Source organism: Colius striatus, chromosome 3 (assembly GCF_028858725.1).
Source record: "Colius striatus isolate bColStr4 chromosome 3, bColStr4.1.hap1, whole genome shotgun sequence".
Taxonomy (NCBI): domain Eukaryota; kingdom Metazoa; phylum Chordata; class Aves; order Coliiformes; family Coliidae; genus Colius; species Colius striatus.
This window is the reverse complement of record NC_084761.1, coordinates 86,914,013-86,932,542: the sequence shown is the minus strand read 5'-3', so window position 1 is coordinate 86,932,542 and position 18,530 is coordinate 86,914,013. Positions and strand designations below refer to the sequence as shown.

Genomic DNA, 18,530 nt, shown 5'->3' with positions numbered 1-18,530 from the left:
TTCCATACTTTGAGAAGAGAACATTCTCCCACACCTCTACTCTGTCCTGGTGAAGCCTCATCTGGAGTACTGTGTCCAGTTCTGGCCTCTTCAGCTCAAGAGAGACAAGAAACTTCTGGAGAGAGTCTAGCACAGGGCCACCAAGATGATTAGGGGACGCATCTTCCTTATGAGGAGAGGCTGCGGGAACTGGGGCTGTTCAGTCTGGAGGAGACTGAGGGGAGATTTCAGTAATACTTACAAGTATCTGAAAGGTGTATGTCAAGAGGACAGGGCAACACTTTTTTCTGCAGTGTCCAGTGATAGGACAAGGAAGGGGTAATGGACAAAAGCTGGAACACAAAAAGTTCCACTTATGTTTAAGGAAAACTTTTAGTGTAAGGGTGAGGGAGCCCTGGCACAGGCTGCCCAGGGTGGGTGTGGAGTTTCTTTCTCTGGAGGTTTTAAAATCCGCCTGGATGCGTTCCTGTGGGACCTGATCTAGGTGAACCTGCTGTAACAGGGGGGTTGGATTAGATGATGTTTAGAGGTCCCCTCTAGCCCCAATCATTCTGTAATTCTGTCATATTTTGGTCATATTCTGGATAAACAAATATTGGCACCACTCAGAAGTTAGTGTTTGCTAATTAAGTGGAATTTAAACACACACAAAAAAGCGAGCTATAGAAAGCAGTTTGCTAAACTGGTATCAGTCCTCACAAGAAAGGTGGCAGCTTATACAAAGAGACTTCCTTTCCCTCTTGAACCACTTGCGACACAGAGGATCATGGCACAGCTCTGAAGCATTCCATCTCTTCTTGCTCAGAGGAATGCTTGTTAGATAAAAGCACTTACTACAAACGAAAACTGTAAAGCTTTCTCCTTTTCTTTCTTCAACACCAAGCTATAGTTATTTTATGGTAATTATATTGCAGATTAATGTGTAAATAACGTCCCACACAAAGATATCAAAAAAAGCTAAGCCTGCATGTACAGCCTTATGGTCCAACTATCACCTTCACTGAGAAAAGAAAATAAAATGTACTGCTACTGCAGCAAACATGTTGAAATGTTTGTTCTAACGGAGCTGAGTGCCAGGGGCAAAGAAATGCTTTCTGCTGTTATTTTCAACCTACTGCCTAATCCCTCCTGCCCAGTTATCACTTCTATGTACTCTCACATGTGACCTATAAATAAAAGGTAGTTAATTAAAATTTTGTCTGTGGGCTGGTTCTGTAGTTGTAGGGCAAGGGTTGGAAGAGCAGGTTGTGGAGTGTTTTGGAGATCAAATGCAGCAAAACTTAGTATCATAGTGTTCCCATAACTATCAATATTTTTTTTTCCTTTGCTTAAAGGACAAGCAATAAGCTAAGTAAAATAAAAATGAACAATTCACACTTTGTGGCTACCATATCAATTTAATTTGTCAAACTATTTAGGTCTGTCTCTGAAGGGGAAATGTGTTTTGGAACAAGGATAGACAACACACATTTTCTGTCAATTCAGCTCAACACTAGAAAAAATACTAAACATGAGTAAGTGTAATCATCATAAAAATATCATTAAAAGTGGTGATCTGTGACTTATCACCCTTGTTCTTATGCTTTTAGTCACAAAATGTCTTGATGTGTATTCCTCCCACATAAGAGAACTGCAATGGAAATGTCAGTAGAAGCTTTTATTTTCCACCTTTGCTAAAAACTTATGCCTTTTCAATGTAAAATTTTACTGTCTTGAATATAAATATTCCAGAAGAGAGGAACGTTTATCTTACAGTTCTCCACGTATATTTTATGACAATTAAAATAGATGATGTTGAATAGATGATGTTGATGCTGAAATGTGTTTGTTGATTTACTTTCCTACCAACATATTAAAGGTCTCAGAAGAGTGGGTTCATCCAAACATAGGAGTTTTAGCACCTTGCCTTTAGCATCCCCTGGCAAGGTGCATGCAGCTTTTTCTTTTTTGGTCACAGCTATAGCACCTTAGTTCCAGATAAAACAAGTGGAGAAAGACCATGAACAAAGCAAAAACCTGGAATTTTAAAGGATCAATCTCTTAAGCCTTTTGAGGCTAAGATCTTCTTTGTTCATGTAGTTATTGGGGACCAGCCCCAAGACAGTTATGTTGTCATGCACAATAAATCACCTTTTAAACAAACACAAGGTTGGCACTTGCAGATGCTTTGAACGGTGGTAACCTACTGAGAACAGGATAAAAGGAAACACTGAAAGCAGTTGTGCAGACAGGAAGCAATAATGAAGACAAAGGATTCATTACAAATATGTAAGTTTAAAAGAAATTACAGGTTTTACAACTGAATATTAAAGCTGCATGGAAACTCTATTGAAAAAAAAAGATTAATGCGTTAAGCAACACCCACACTAAGTGTACAAAAGACTCCTCTATGGCACATACACTTTACATGATCATGACTACAAACATTCATTTGGGCTTAGAAAAAAAAAAGGTGAAAGACTTGCAGGAAGAGGAGGAAAAACCTCTACCCATGTGGGCAGAATAAAGGATCTGTCATCACAAGATACACTAAAGAAGATTTCTGGATTGGTCTTCCCATTTGATTAGTACAGCAAGTGTCCTGAAGTGACTGAAAGTGCACAATACATCTGATACGTTCAGCCCCAGTCAGTGTTAACACACTTCCAAACTCATCAAATACACACCTAGAAAAGTGCATAAACATTTTTATCATTTCAAGAGAAGATCTGACAGCTGCTGCAGGTGAAAACTGCTATTTAGGTGGCCCAGTAAATCGAGACATGTAATTGCAAGTAGTGATTCACAACTGATCTTGCAAATCTGAGGGTTTTTTAAATACAGGATTTTAAATGCAGTTCCTTTGATCTTTTGTTTGAATAAACATGAGTAAGTGACACTGAAAAAAAATAGAGCAGCAAAAAGGCCAAAAAGCATTAATAATGAACTCAATTACCTCCTAGAAAGTAGCAATCTAAGAAATTTAATAAATAACTTCATGAGGCATCTAGTTGGAGAAACCAAAAGACAGAAACCAATTTTTTCTTCTAATTGCACAATGCATAGAACTTAGTTTAACAGATTAATGAGTGACTCTTGAAACAGCAAGTTACATTTAGTATCTACATGGGAGTGTCAAAAGCAAAAAATCTGCTACAGTCATTTAAAAGCCAAGGCAGATTGAAAAAAACCCAAAAAGAACACAAGCTCTTAGAAATAAGAACGCATTATTGTAAAGCTACAGTCATGCCAAAAAACAGAGAAAAATAGAAAAAAACAATGAATTAAAAACATTTACAACAACAGATCAAAACATCTGGAGAAGAATTTGATGCAGAACCTGCAGCTACTTTGTTAGCCATTTTCTAGATCGCAAGGAACAGCAAGCTTAGCAGGTAGAATATATAGCCTATGGACAATTTAAAGACAACTGAGTATTTCACGTTAGGAAAGGTGCAGTAAAAGATCTACTAAAAGCTGTTTGACTACTTTATTGGTATGGATTTTTTTTTACCTGACAAGGAACGCATTGAGAAGCTCTTGTGTTGGAATCTCAAACTTAAATAAAGAAGTTATGGTTTCTTTTAATTGTGTTTAGAACTGTCGTGTCTCTTAATTGTTTACCCAAATGTTCTATTAAACTATATATGCCAGTGTGTAGCCTCTCATTTAAAACTGAGAAATGGAAAGCAGTAAGAATGATACCAGAGAGATCCATGATAACAGAGACCATTAAATCTGCTATATATCTATAAGGCAAATATGTAGAAGAAAAAAACCCATCATCTTAAGCCTATGGAAAGGGCATAAAAGATATACTGGGTAAAAATCAGGTGATCTTGGGTAGAAAGCTCTGAAATAAGAAGTCCTTGAAGGACTTAAAAGCTTAGTGGACAAGTGGGTTCAGCTCATATTTCTGTCTTCAAAGTTAGCAAGTAAGGCTTCTCACAGAAGCCCTCTAAATAAATTGGAATGGAAGGTGCTACATCGGTAAGGAGGATGGAGCCAGGCTCTTTTCAACGATGGGCAATAATAGGACAAGGGGCAATCGGTACAAGCTGGAACATAAGAGGTTCCAAAGAAACAGAAGGAAAAACTTCTTCACTGTGAGGGAGCACTGGAAAGGGCTGCCCAGATAGGTTGTGGAGCCCCCTTCTCTGGAGACATTCAAAAAACCCCTGGACGAGTTCCTGTGTGACCTATCTAGGTGGTCCTACTCTGGCAGTGGGGTTGGACTAGATGATCTTTCGAAGTCTCTTCCAGTCCTTGAGATTCTGTGATAGGAGATTACAAAACAAACCCCAAATAACAGAAAAAAACCACAGCTCTTATTTTCTCAGGGGAAAGACTATCAGTTTAGACACACAGAGATATACAAAAAGGCCTATATTATGCAACGCATTTATCAGTGAGTGGAAAAAAAGAGGCAGGGCTAACACAGTGGTGACAATCTGTTGACAATTCTGTGTTATTCAAGTCAAAAATACCACCACCTCAGAAGCAATCACTGCAAAAAACACCCCAACAAACCTACCCAATACAAACTCAACCAAAACCTGCAAAAGAATGTCATGATTGTTTACCTTAAAATATGGACAATTCAAGAGTAAAAAACCAACCCAGAAAGCACTATCAAACAGAAATACCTCACCATTGAGCAAGGAAGTCTCCAGATTGCAAGGGGACAAAGAATATTCTGAGAAGGAAACATCTGCTTTTGAACATCTTTAACATCTCAGGTAAATGTGAGTGAACTCAAGTAGACAGTGGTAGCACTGCATCTACTACAAGCTCCCTGACTCTCACAGACATGCTGTAAATAATAGTGTAAAGGATTCTCCTGAGAAAGGATAACAAGAATCTTGAACCCAAAGGGTTCATCATCCAGGTTTTCTCCAATATTAATATCAAGAATTGATGGCAACTTCCATGAACCCTCAGATGGAGTTCACAAACTGTAAAGCTCCAGTGTTAGTTCAGGCAGGAGAGAAGAAAAAGCTGGATGGCATCCAGAGGAAGAAAACCTGTACTTTGTATTTTCATTACCTCTATCCAGTAAGCTAGGTACTTAAGTGAGTTTTGTACTTACAAGAAGCCACAGTATGTCAAGCCTTTCAGCTCCTTGTTATTAACTGACAAGAGTAATTTACATGTTTGATGAATAGCAGCATGGAACAAGCTTTCACTCACAGGTCTTTCTGCCACCTAAATCACTGGGGTGGGAGTGGGGAGGGAAAAACGTCTTCTTTGACATTAAATCTTTTCCCACATGTGCACAAATTCTCCATACACCATGAAGTGTACTGATGTCTCAACTGATCTTTGTTGCATTGCACAGTGCTTTACTTGAAGCTTCAGGCATACATCATTTTACTGCTTTAACAAGAAAGCCCTACTGTAATTGAATCTGAAAGGCAGGACCATTTGAGTGAAAGAAAATTACTTGCTTTTACTTTGAGAGGACACTAGTATGAATAATCTATATTTGCTGCTCGACTTTACCCCTCCTACCATGCTTCAAGGAAAGTTGAACAATAAATGTGTAAGTGGAGACAGAAAGGACACAGAAAAGGCAAATACAGGATTAGTTACTGTGTTTGAACAAGCCTCTTCTGTGACTTTCATTATGATGAACTTGAAGCTGAACTTTTTTCTGAAAAAATACACCTCTGAAGTGCAACATATAAAGCTTATCCATATCAATAAGTGTGCCTAAGTAGTAATTGCAGATAGAGTCTGAGACATAAGTTTCATCAGCAAAACTAGATTTTACATCAAATTAAATTATAGCTTTCCAGTCCAGCACTGAATTAGCTTGAGAAAGAAACAGTCAATAACAACTCAAAATCATGCTATAAATTCTGTCCCAAAGAAAGTTCAGGTGGTGCACTGAAAAAATGTGTTTCACCTTAATTATTACCAGCTTGCTGGGAGCCACTATTTATATAACATTAAGTTTTCATCCATAGTTAGGATTTAAGGGCCCCAAAAACATGTTCTCCCCTGTATTTCAATGCCTTCTGTAGAATAAAGCCAAAATAACTAAAAGAGAAAAAACCCCACATTGTTCAGCTTCTTCAAAATCCAGCATTCAGCTGCTGAAGACAAACCACCCATAAAAACCTCTGTATTTGCAGACTGCTTTGAAGCCCTGGCCAATGGAATAGGACTCCCAAACCACAGTTGCAAAGGAATTCTGTCTCCTACTCCTCAGGTTTCATTGGTCTTATTCTCTATTTCTTTAATATTTACCTTTGCTAGAGTAGTCAGCAAGAGAAGTTGCTAGAGCTTCCTATAAACTCAGTAGAGATCTTACTACATGGTTCAAAAATACAATAAGACCGTATTGTAATCATCTGGTGTTTCAGGGCTACTAGGGAAAAAAAAAGCAAACATGACTGAAACAGGAGGAAAAAAGCAGTCTGTCACAAACATGAGACAATTTATGTTTGAAGATGAATTTGCTTTAAGAAGTTCACAAAATATAGTAGCTATAGAAACTAATTTTCTTGCACATTCTCAGCAATAAGTCATTTGCAAGTATGAAGAAAATAATGCAAGTATGAAGTAAATAATGCAAGCATATTGGTTCCAGCAATAAATAGCCAAAGAAGGCAAATTAAAGCTTAAGGACATGCCTAACTATGGTTATCAATCAAAACAGACTCAGCAGAACACATTTTGTGCAAAATCTCCTTAAAAGGCCTTTCCTTTGGAGTCACATCGTACACAATACCTCCAGTCTCTTTTGGAAGTTACGGTGGTAATCCTGATACAGAGTCACACAGGACTTTTTCTCAGGAAAAGTCCCTTGTGTAAGCACAAATCTGGTAAGCTAATTAAAATTCATCAAATTCAACGTTTCCATGCACATCTTTTTCATTCAGATTTTTTTTTAACTATCATAGAATGGTAAGGTTGGAAGGGACCTTTAGAGATCATCTAGTCCAACCTCCAACTACGAAACAAGCTTTCTAGAATCTCAGATGCCCTCAGGAGCAAAGGCATATACATGTTAATGACAGAATAAATTTGCTAGAAGATGCTATGTAAGCGTGTCTCCAAAGTAAAAGGTGACATTTCTTTCTTTCAGGAAAAAGAGATTCAATCTGTTCATCCACAGGTAGATTGTCTATTACCCAACATGCTTTTAGAAGTTGATCTGCACATTTTGTAACAAAAATCTAGGTTTTAATTGCTTTAAGGTGTCACTGCATTGTACTGTTGAGCTTTCAACTTCCAGTGGAGCCAGCCTGAATCTCTAGAGAAATCCTCCTACTCACTTTCCACAAGCTCCAAAAGTTTAGTTGTATTGTGTGCAGTACCTATGTAGGAGTCAAGTTTCTGGAAAGACTAACATGCCACTTAACAGCAGACATTAAGCATCACATCATAAACAGAATTTGTATATATAGAATACAACGACACAAACAGAGGAGCTGACTGGAGAGGGAGAAACATTTTGTAAAACAAAAGTCACTGTTCTGATAAGTGTTTTTCTTAACTTTAGATGTTTATTTGCTCATCCATTAGTGTTGAATCCTCTCATCCATTCAGAACCTTGTGGATTCTTATCTTAATTGCAAAGTAAGGGCTTGATACAATTAAGAATGCACTGCATGCTCTTCTTCCATGCACTTCAACTTCTATGGTTAAATCTGAAAATGGTCCTACTTGTCTCAAGAACAATAAAAAATATTTGTATTAGCATACATTGGCAGGCATTCTGTTTTTACAGTGATAACAGGGATGGGAGAGAAGGGAATAACATTTGTCTACAGAAGTGTTGAAGTCTGAGACTCAACTCTACTTTCTTTGGGAGCAGTAATGCATTTGTAGGTATGATAATAATCTTATACATACCACAATTGCAAGTCATCAAACAGCATTAAATTGAAAAGGGAACAACTTCTGCACCCTCACAAAAGGCAGGCAAATTGTCAGGAGGGCAATGAAAAAAATAAAAAGCACGTAGGTGGAAGACTAAAAGTGAAGATACCATAAAGACTATATATTATAAAAGTGGAGGGAAAAATATTCTTAAAAGCTCCTAGCATAGCTGTTATTGTACAATGATCATTTAAAGTCATTAAAATAATTTTACACACAACTAATGAGAAAGCTCGGCTGCTTTTTCTGTGCAGGCATCTCTGTTAAAATTCTTTATGGATGAGCTGGGATAAATCTAACATGTTCCAAAACCAGAGCACTAAAAATAAATAAGCTTTTTATCATTTCTCAGTTGATAATCACTACTGTTAAACCTCCTCACAAAAAAACCAAAGCAACCAAAAAATCAAAGGAGAAAGAAAAATCAACATATAGTAAAGCAATGTAAGAAAGAGCTGAGATCATAAACATATTTTTTGTTGGCAAAAAAAAAAAAAAGTTATTCTAACAACTTGGACAATGCTCAACAGAATATCAGCAATTTTGCAGTTTAGTCTTTTCACCACACAGACACTCTAGCAGTTTATTAGCTTACCCTGAAAATACAAGGGCCCTTAAAAAGGGCCCACTCCAATTCTATACTGCTTTATTGCTTTGCTTTAGTAAGCACTTCTAATAATTAACTGACTTTGCAAAGGGTTGGTTTTATTTCCCAATTTACTGTTTCTAGTCTTATCTTCTAACTTTCACAACAAAGGGGCCTTCTGTCACTGCAAAGGGCTCTCTAGTAGCAAAAGTTTCACAGCTCTCCTCCATTACTGTAGCGTAACGGGGATTTGTTAGAGTTGTATTTGAAGATGAATGTACAGGTATTGGATACTTCCTATTCTTTTCCTACAAAGCCACTGCAAAATATCTCCTGAAGGTAGCAGCTCTTGTTGCTGATCAATGCAGATGCATTATATTAGAGCATTGGTTCAGGTGACGAATCTGCTTTTAACTTTCCAGCTGTGACCTTTTAATGCATTTTGTTTGCACAGTGGAACATATACACTGGATTCCTTTCAGAGGAAACTGAATTGAAAGACTGTATTCCAACCACTAGATTAAATTTTTAAAATATGTACAATATGAACCTCGAGTCTTTAGCACCAAATGATTTACAGAGCGACTCCTACTTCATTACATAACTTACTAATGCCAACATAGCTTTCAGATGCTCACTTCCATCCTTCCAACACGCCAGTACTATGCTAGAACAAACATTTTGTTCTCAAACTAAGACAGATTGGGAAATTGATCCACCTGAAAAACAATGGAGGAGTTCTGAGCTATGACACTTTCTTAGCTTGACTCATTGTGTGAGCACACCAATTGTCAGTAATAATATTGTTATCAGCCAAAGAAAACATTTACATACTTCAAATGCTGAAAGAGGCAAAGATTGAGACTCCTTCCTCAAATAAATAGGTGTTCAATACTAGTTTCACATACGGTAAAAACACCAGCATGTTATTGACAACAATAGCAGCAGACCTGAAAGAGCCAATTCCCAGTGTTCTGCACCACCTATGACAATGTCCCGGAATTTTAACTGAAAGTACAGTCATTAAATTGTTTGGATAGAATCCTTTCTCACTCACAGCAATGCTTGGCAAATGAGCTTTCCAGAAGCCCCAGTAATTACAGGTAAAGTTTGAAGGGGCATTAATAAACTGACAGATAAATTGCTAAGTAATTAATGTTTCAAGGTGTAATTCATCCTGTCTAACAATCACAGATCTTTCTTAGATTTCTTCAAGCTTTGCACAAAACGTTTCCCTTTGCCTTCAGAGTTATCTGTATAAGCAAACTGCCAGAAAATGAAGATGCAGAAGTGCTAGTCAAGGTTATGAATAAACTTTGCTTCAAAGCTTAAGTGGAAGAGGCTAACACTCAGAAAATATTTGTAAATTAAAGAGGTTCCCTACTTGTTAGCTATCATTTAGCAATATGCTGGAGATGCACTGTTACACATTGTTACAATGCACCTGTAAATTGTTTGGAATATTTTTTTATACTATTTATAAACTCTAAATCATGCAGTTTACAAAATAATTCTCCTCCAAGCCATACAAAAAAACCTCATAACTTTCCTAAGTGCAAGCAGAACTCCGCACATCTAAAAACAACAAGGATAAAAATGATTTCTGCCTGCAAAGCTCTCAGTACAAAGATCTTCTCCATATGTTTTCAATTCTAGAGCAAGAGATTTGTGTTTCCTTAACAGTAAAAACATGGACAACACAAAAATTAGTTTCTTAACTGAAGGGATGTTTCTTCAAGCACTGCAACTTAGCTTTGTAATGATCTCAAACTTCTCAAACTCTCACCTTTGAATTCCTACCCAATTCCTCCTCTCCAACTTTATTGGCTAACAAATGCACACAAGTAACGTAACAAATATCTTTTTATATGTAGATGAAACAAGTTTTATCATCTTCACACTACCTCCCAGACTTCCATATAATTCAAAGATGTCCTCTTTTTAAGACAGACATTTTACATGCTTGAAAGTACTTAGGCATTATAAGAAAGGGCAACACCTCCAGATAACCTGCAGCACAATAAATATCCACTGGGCTGAAAGCCAGGGAGGTTCAAGTTACCATCATGGCTAACTTAAAGCAGTTATGTGAATGCAGACATCACAGACAAGTATCTGATCACCACTGCATTGAGAAAAGTTTCAGTTCTGCTTTCTTTTCATCTGAATCAAAAGTGAAGCATCCACTGGGCCACAGAAAAGTACATTCTAGCTCAACAACACTGACCACTTGGCTGGGGTGTGGAGTCAGGTGTCTCTTCCAAAAACATTACATAAGTAGCAGCACTGTTCAGATATTCACATGCTAAGGTGAGCATGCTGAAGGTGCTTTTTTTTCCCCCCAGCTCTGCTCTGTGTACACACACAGAGGAAACGGTTGCACTAACACATGGATGTTTTTAAGCCAATTTGGAGAATCTGGCCTTGGAACCTCCACAGCTCTCATTTGAGCTATTTCTTTTCACTTCAGGGCAGTATCTGAAGGAAGGAAGATGTACAGAGTGGAAGAAATACAGATGCCAAAAAGAGGTATGCAGCAGTTGGACAGAACCTGAGGGGTCTGGGCACCTAAGAGGCATGAAAGTCTCTTCGATTGGAGTCTCAGTCTGTCTCAACAAATTTCACTAGCAAGCAACCACTGGCCTTCCTTGCTAAACACCATGTTCCTCTTCACACAAACTACTAAAATAATGGCAGAAATTTTTTGTTTGGGGAACTGGCAACTGTCCTGTAATTTGTTTAAATGAATACTGATGACTCAATGGTTTTGAAACTTCAGAAGCCCTAATTAGTAGTGTATACGCTTTGCTCACTAATAAACTTCTTGTCCAAGAACATCCTTGAAAGAGTAACAATTCTTTATTTTTTACAGTTTAATTTTTAAACATGAGAAGTGACATTCATACTGTTCTTAACACATACAACAAAACCCAGTAACTTACATAGGCAGAAGTTTTCTAGAGAATGCAACAGCTTTGGGTAGAAATAACAATACCTTATTTTTGTTTTATAGCAACAAAAGTGCCATCTACAAATCATTTCAAGCTTCACAATTCGATATTGTTCATTGATTTAATCCAGATTTTATTTGCACAATACGTTCTCCAAGCTCTGTTACCTCCCATTGTGAAATGAATTCCATGAGGAGTAACAGAAACACTACCTAATGATACATAATGATACAGCAAAAGATAGACTGAAAAATTGCTTAGAAAAAACTGTTGTATAGGAGTTGAAGCCAAATGAAGTACCTGTGCAGTTGAGGATGTTTGTATGCTTAAGTGCTTTACTGAGTCAGAGCCAGGACATTCATTAATTTGCTGGACTATGTTGCAAGACAAAGATAATGCTGCAGAAGTAGAAGATGGGTGTTTCCAGGCAATAAATTGCTTAACATTCATGTTGATGTTACAGCCTTAGACACAGCATAGATAAGTAGATACTGCAAGAAAAAGCACTAATCGTAAACACAGATATATTACAGGAATATTTCAAGAATCATCAAATGGTTTAGGTTGGAAGAGACCTCTGGAGGTCATCTGGTCCAAAATCCCTGATCATATAGGGCCACTTACAGCTGGTTGCCCGGGACTGGGTCCAGTCCAATTCTGAGTATCTCCAAGGACAGAGATTCCACAACCTCTCTGGGCCATCTGTGCCAGTGCTTGGTCACCCTCACAGGAAAAAAAGCTTTTCCTGATGCTCAGACAGAGCCTCCTGTATTTCAATGTGTGCCCATTGCCTCTGGTCCTGTCACTGGGCAGCAGTTAAAAGAGTCTGGTTCCATTCTCTGCACTCCCCCTTCAGCTGTTTATAGACATTGAGAAGACCCTCATGAGCTTTCTCTGCTCCAGGCTGCACAGCCCCATCTTTCTGTCTTTCCTCATAGGAAAGGTGTTCCAGTCCATCATTCTAGTTCCATTTTCATGGCTTTTCATTGGACTCTCACCAGTATCTCCATGTGTCTCTTGGACTGGGGAGCCCAGCACTGGACCCAACACTGCAGGTGTGGCCTCACCAGTGCTGACCAGAGGGAAGGACCACGTCTCTCCAACTGCTGGTCAAAACTTTGTCTAATGCATCCCTGGATACCAGTCACCTTCTTTATGGGAAGAGAGCATGGGCATGCCGTAGATAGGCTTGAGGTAAAATTGCAATTCAAGACAGTATTTGAGGTGGACTTTATACGTCTCCCCTTCTCCAACAGAAATATCATAGATGATTTATTAAAAGTTAAATTACTTTCATTACAAATTGAAGTTTGTAGAATTTTGTGCAAGATATTTAAGTCAATAATAAGTGTTGCATATATTTAATAATATTTGAGATAGCTTTCTGCACAGCAATATGCTGGTCTTCTCTGTCCCCTTTGACATCATTCAGGCTTACAGTCACCATCACAGTGACTATTCAAAGCAAATGACTTAATCTTCCAAGCAATAAGTTGAAACAACCCTTCCCAGAACATCTGGTCTAGCGCATGTCCTTTCATGCAATCAGACCACAATGTCCCATGGCTAACTGACCAGATCCTTTACTCTTTCTAGATCTATCAGCAATTTGAATGTTATTTATCAGTAAAGGCTCTAGTGATTCCAGGGAATATCTTCTCTGTCAGTTTAAATATTTTGAAAATTGCTTAATTTTCTGTTTGAGACGTGACTGTTTCCATATTTATTTCCATATACACATACACATGTGTGAATTTGTACTTCTATTTGTACTTCTATCAGAAGCCCCACTAAAACCCCTGGGTTTAAGTTCTGATGATCAGTGCCACGGTGAGTGGAAGAAAAATTCTCTGCTTCCTTTTTTTTTTTTTAGTTATAGAAGCTGCTAGCATTATGACAACATAGAAAATAACCGTAGAAGAAAATACTAGATGAAGATCTTATTGAACATGATCTTATCAAACATCTCTGCTACCCAAATCCACTAAAAGCTCAGTTGTTAAGACGCTCTGGCATGACACAATGGCAATAATAGCTCACTCTGCAGCATTAAAACCTGCGTATATTAAGATGGGGATGGAAAGGGCAATGATAGTGGAACAAGACATGGAGAAGCTTTTCACGAGAACAGATTTAAAGTAATCAGGGATGAGTCAAAACTGCAACAGAGAAATACATGAATGATTTAAAGTTCTTTATAGGGGCACAAGTGAAAGCATCTATAATACAAAGCTAAACAGGAATTATAAGTAAATACACAGGCCTGTGAAAAAAAACAAGAGAAAATTCAGTATGATTTGAAGAGTCCAATATTTACATAGAAGACATCCAACTTAGAGAACACCTGACACAGTCTGTGTAAAACATCACTAGATTGATAGCTTGTCTTCATTTTCAGTATCTTGTGTCATTGTGGGCACCACCAACAGAAACCTTTTTCTCTTTCACATCATATTATAACGAAGCCTGAGATAACCCCATACCATATTCCTAATATTGTTGCTATTCTTTCCCTGTTGAAGCATACTAAGAAACTGGAGAATGAAACAAGGAAAACACACCTGTTAGCACTGTTCCTAAATTAACAATGACATAATTAATCTCAGACGTGTCAGTTCAACATCTCTGAATTTTTCTTGCGGTAGGAGAGATACAAAGTTGGTAGTTTTACCTGCATTTCTAACATGCCTCAGTGTATTCAAAAATTCCCCTCCATCTGGAATGTGCCTTTTGATAACAAAGAATCCAGAAGGTTCCAAGAGCCAGTCTGGAATTCGATGCAAACAGTAGATGTGCTAACACAAGCACAACATTGGCTTAACTATGTGCAAAGCTCAGCTGCCTCCAATATGTGTCATGTAGATATTTAATAGTTTTTACACTCTTGGATAACACTATTACCTTCAATACGGAGACTCATTTAAGAATGCAAGGGTGTGCACATAAGCAGTTTCAGAATCAAAAGTCTCATTTGAAAGAATGTTTAATAGCAGCAATTTTGCTAGCCCTAGACAACAAGATCTTCTTGCACAAGTGCTAGATTACAAATTGAATTTGAAACTGGAACTCAGCAGTTGAATACTGGGGTCAGATATTTTTGCACAAGAAGTTTTTCTCACCCCATCACTCTTCACAATCTTTGAAACTCAATGGTTTCACAGTGGAGGGAGGGGAAATTTCATTCCGCCTTTCAAAGAGTATCATGATTCTTAATCAACTTCTTATTTGCCTGCTAATCTCCATTTATTTCTCTCTGGTTTCGTATATCAGCTTATTAATCCCTCAGTCTGCATTACAGTAGTATACGTTCATCCATATTAGAATTCAAATTAAAGCTATAGTTAGCATGCAATCTAGCCAGCCAAAGAAATTAAATCAAACCATAACACTATGCTAAATTACATTTCATTCTTCCTGCCAGCTTTTCCAACAAATTTCTTTCCTGTTGCTCTGTATACATAAGAAAAATTGGATGCGAAGGCGCAAAATATGCCCAAAGTAAGATTTCTTCAGCAATGGGTTAAAAGAAATTAGAGAAAGGTATTTTCCTACTTTACAGTGTCTCTGTAAACAGAGTTTAGAACACATGTACACACACAATCTCCCCGTGTTTAACATAAGCCAGTTTTTCATCAAAATTGCATTCATACTTACCTTTTTTTTCAGCTTTCTCCCTGCTATGGGAGTAGCTAGGAACTGAAGAAGAAAAACTTGCAGTACCTCCTGAAGACGGTCCAGGTTTCTGGCTGTTCTCACTGTGGTCCACAGCAGCAGCATTTAGCTGGGACCTTCCCAGACTCACCTGTGGGTGAGAGGGACTTGAGGGAGGATCAGGCTCTGAATTCATTTTAGCTGCAAAGGAAGAGAATAAGGATTAATTATCACAGCAGGTTTACAACATACAATCAAAGGTAAAAATGGTAAATCTGAACGTATTTGTATAACTGAATAAAAGGCTAGAAAACAGTAAGAAGGCTGACAGCAACTTCAAGCTGTATTTATACATTCTTCAATCATCCTAAGCACGAGCAGTTATTGTTGAGTAAGGCTGACCATATACAGTCTTGTGCCAGAATAGCGACTGTCTTTTTTCCTAGCTAAATAAGAATTGATTTTCAAGTGTAGATAAGTGCTAAAATTAGTGACTCGGTCCCGTAAATATTGCATAGAAATAACTTCTACGAATCTAATATTCTAGTAACACACAGAAGACAAGAAGACTAGCCCCTAACTTTTTTCACAACAGTTTTGCCGTATTTATAATGACAGAAAAATAATTTTGTATCACAGGTCTGGTTAACTGCCATCACCTAAACAGGCAACAGAGAAAGACAAGATAGGTAAGAAGGCAAAGGAGGAGCTGGAGAATTCTGCCTCTGGAAATAGAAGGACATCACCAAAGATGCTCTTTATAGATACTTCCAAGTGAAACATACACAATTCAAAATAAGCTGACTTTATTTACTACTAAGTTACTATACAATTTTATAAAAACCCAATATTTCTACAAAACAAATGCCACCAAGGCAGAGAGGGAAAGGCCTTATAATTCCTTACAAGAGAACACTTTCTGATGTCCACTGAAAGTCTTCTCCTAAAAGGAGGAGAACTCTGCTCTACAATAAAAGGTTCCTTAAATCAGTAAGCTTTTACAGAAGTGCTTACTGAATAAGCTTTTCCAAGACAGCAAGTAGAAAAGCAGGCATATACTACCACGGGGTAACACTTAGTAACTCCTCCTGCTTAAGAGCAACTTCCCTGAAGTGAAACAATTTGCAAGGAACATTTTTGAAGGTGTCTCGCTACAAACTGTATTTTTTAAATCTGTGTCTTCAGAACACTGACCTACAGATGTCTTTGTAAAGATGACAGTAGTACAGCCAAAGACACACTACTCAACTCAGCTAACAACTTCTTCCACTTAAAGGACACAAAAAAAATCACAACAGGATGCTAGAAGTTCCAGCAAGATTACCACTGTAAAACATGTTCTTTGAAACTTAGACAACTTGCTTGCCAAAACTAAGCTTACCTAAACCAAAAAATATTTTACTGATTTAAGTAAAGGCATTTCTGTATTACATTTCTACATTAAGTTATAAATAAACCAACTCAGTTCAGTTCAACCTTCACACAGTCCTAGGAAAACACTGAGATTAAAATACTTTCCCAGTAAAGCAGCATGAGTATTTTTAACCATTGTAAAACCACAAAAGTTACTTTGCCTCTGGTTTTAAATTTGACCTTAGCACTTTGAAAAGAGACACAAGAGAAGCAGCGGCAGGGGATGCACTGCATGGTGCGGCTCCAGCTCCTTGGGGCAGATCTCTTCCAGAAAAGGGAACCAGGTCACAAGGGCATCTCCCCAGTACACGTTCGATGAACAGGAGAACACTTACCTCGGTGGTAGTTAGCTAGCAAAAACACTCCCTTCCCAAAAGTCACTCTGCACTTTTCCTACAAAAGACATCCCCAACTTTCCCTACTGCAGGCTGAGACGTGAACACAAGCCGGTCTTTAGATGTGATTTTAGGATTTCCTCTAGAAGCCTAGGAATGGGAGGCAGAGGAAGACTTTAGGGGAGCCCGGGCTTGTTTAGAAGCCAGTCGGCGCTGCGTGGGGAAGCGAGGGCTGCCCGCCCTCCCAAGCCGCGCTGCTGGCGGTGACTCTGCAGCTGCCGCCACACAGCCGCTCTTGGCGTGCGGGACGCCACGGGCCGGGAACGCCGGCCTTTGCTCGGCCTCGTTCCCGGCGAGGCCGGAGGGTGCCCGGGCGGCGGCTGCCAGCCCGGAAGGCCGGGAAGCCGCGGCGCGCAGCTATAAAACGGAGGGGGGTGAGACAGAGGCTGCTCAAGGCGTCCTTCCCAGGCTCCTCGCCCCAGACGCTCACCGAGCCTGGCACGGCGAAGTCACCAGCGCGGACTCCCGGCGTCAAGTTTCTCTCCACCTCCAGTAGCGGCTGCGCGCCAACTGGGGCCCCGCCGGGATCCCGCAGCCCTACGGGGCGGCTCCGGCTCCGGCCCGCCCACCGACCGGCCCCCACTCCGCGCCGCGCCGTGTGACTGAGCAGCACCGCCGCCACTCACTACCCGCCGCTCCGCGGCAAGGCTCCGCCGCGGCCAGGCGGGGCTGGCGGGAGGAGGCGGTGCCGGGGCGGGAGGAGGCGGTGCCGGGGCGGGTGGCTGAGTAGTGACAGGGGAAGCGGGCGCTGCCGGGCCGGCAGGTGTGTGTGTTGCGTGAGGCCTCTGTCCGTGCCGCGGCAGCAGGTGGGGGGCAGCGGCCTGCCGGGGGAGATTAGGAGGTGTCAGGTCGGAGGCGGCTGGGGCGGGCTTGGGTAGCTCCAAAATGGCAGCGTGGGGTAGCGGCAGCGGGGGTTCCCGCCCTCGGGAGAGGGTCCGTGCAACCGCCCCCGTGAGATAGCTGCTCGTGGGCCCCGAGGTGAGGGCAGCCTGGAAGCTGCGGAGCCGGGTGGTGGGCCCCACCGGGCAGCCGGCGCTGAGGAGGACCCGCCTGTCAGGAGGAGGGCCCTGACAGCTTCCCTCGCCATCTGCCCGGAGGTGCGGAGGCAGTCAGACTCCTCAACGAGGGCCCTTAACTTCCTCTGGAGAGGCGAAGGGCGAGTTCGGCCTGACCGAAGTGCCCCATGGTAGTGAACATGGAGGTGGGCAGGGCTTGGTGTGCCCTCGGCCGGAGTGGAACCCACCAGCCTTCCCCAAGCCTGAGAGCAGCACCTTCCCCTGACGCAGTGGTTCTCCTTAGAGAGCAAAAGGAGTGAAGAGAAGAGGAAGAAAACCAAGTTACTGGTTATTCCTACATATTTTCTGGGACACTCGTAGTTCTGCCACATACGTGGAAAGCTCCTGGACAGGTAGTGAGCTATAAACCTGCCAGTGTTGCTGCTGTAAACTTCTTTTTAGTAATAAATACATTACTTACTTTTGAGCTACTTTAATGTAAACAGTAAGTCAAGGTCCCTACACAGTACTATAAATAACTTCTAATTGCCTCCCCCCCCAACCTCACAAACTCAAAATATGAGATTTAATTTAAACTTCAGCAATTCATGTGAGTAATTTAGTCACTTATGTTGATTTTCACAAGTTCCAAGTTTGCAGCAGATCATGG

At 40.0% G+C, this 18,530-nt stretch overlaps 1 protein-coding gene across 2 annotated transcripts in view; it reads right to left on the bottom strand.

Moving 5' to 3' along the window:
- The window catches only part of WFS1 (wolframin ER transmembrane glycoprotein), a 34,966-nt gene extending 17,540 nt beyond the window's left edge, over window positions 1-17,426 (bottom strand). The window contains exons 1-2 of one of the 2 annotated variants that reach the window (XM_061992672.1): window positions 17,296-17,426; window positions 15,061-15,258 (exon numbers count right to left, since the gene is read on the bottom strand). In XM_061992672.1, coding sequence (XP_061848656.1) covers window positions 15,061-15,253 — 193 coding nt within the window. In that variant the 5' untranslated portion in view covers window positions 15,254-15,258; window positions 17,296-17,426. Of the gene's footprint in view, window positions 1-15,060; window positions 15,259-16,805; window positions 16,881-17,295 lie in introns of those variants that run through there. The other variant, XM_061992673.1, reaches the window with a different exon arrangement.
- Between the last annotated feature and the right edge of the window lie 1,104 nt (window positions 17,427-18,530).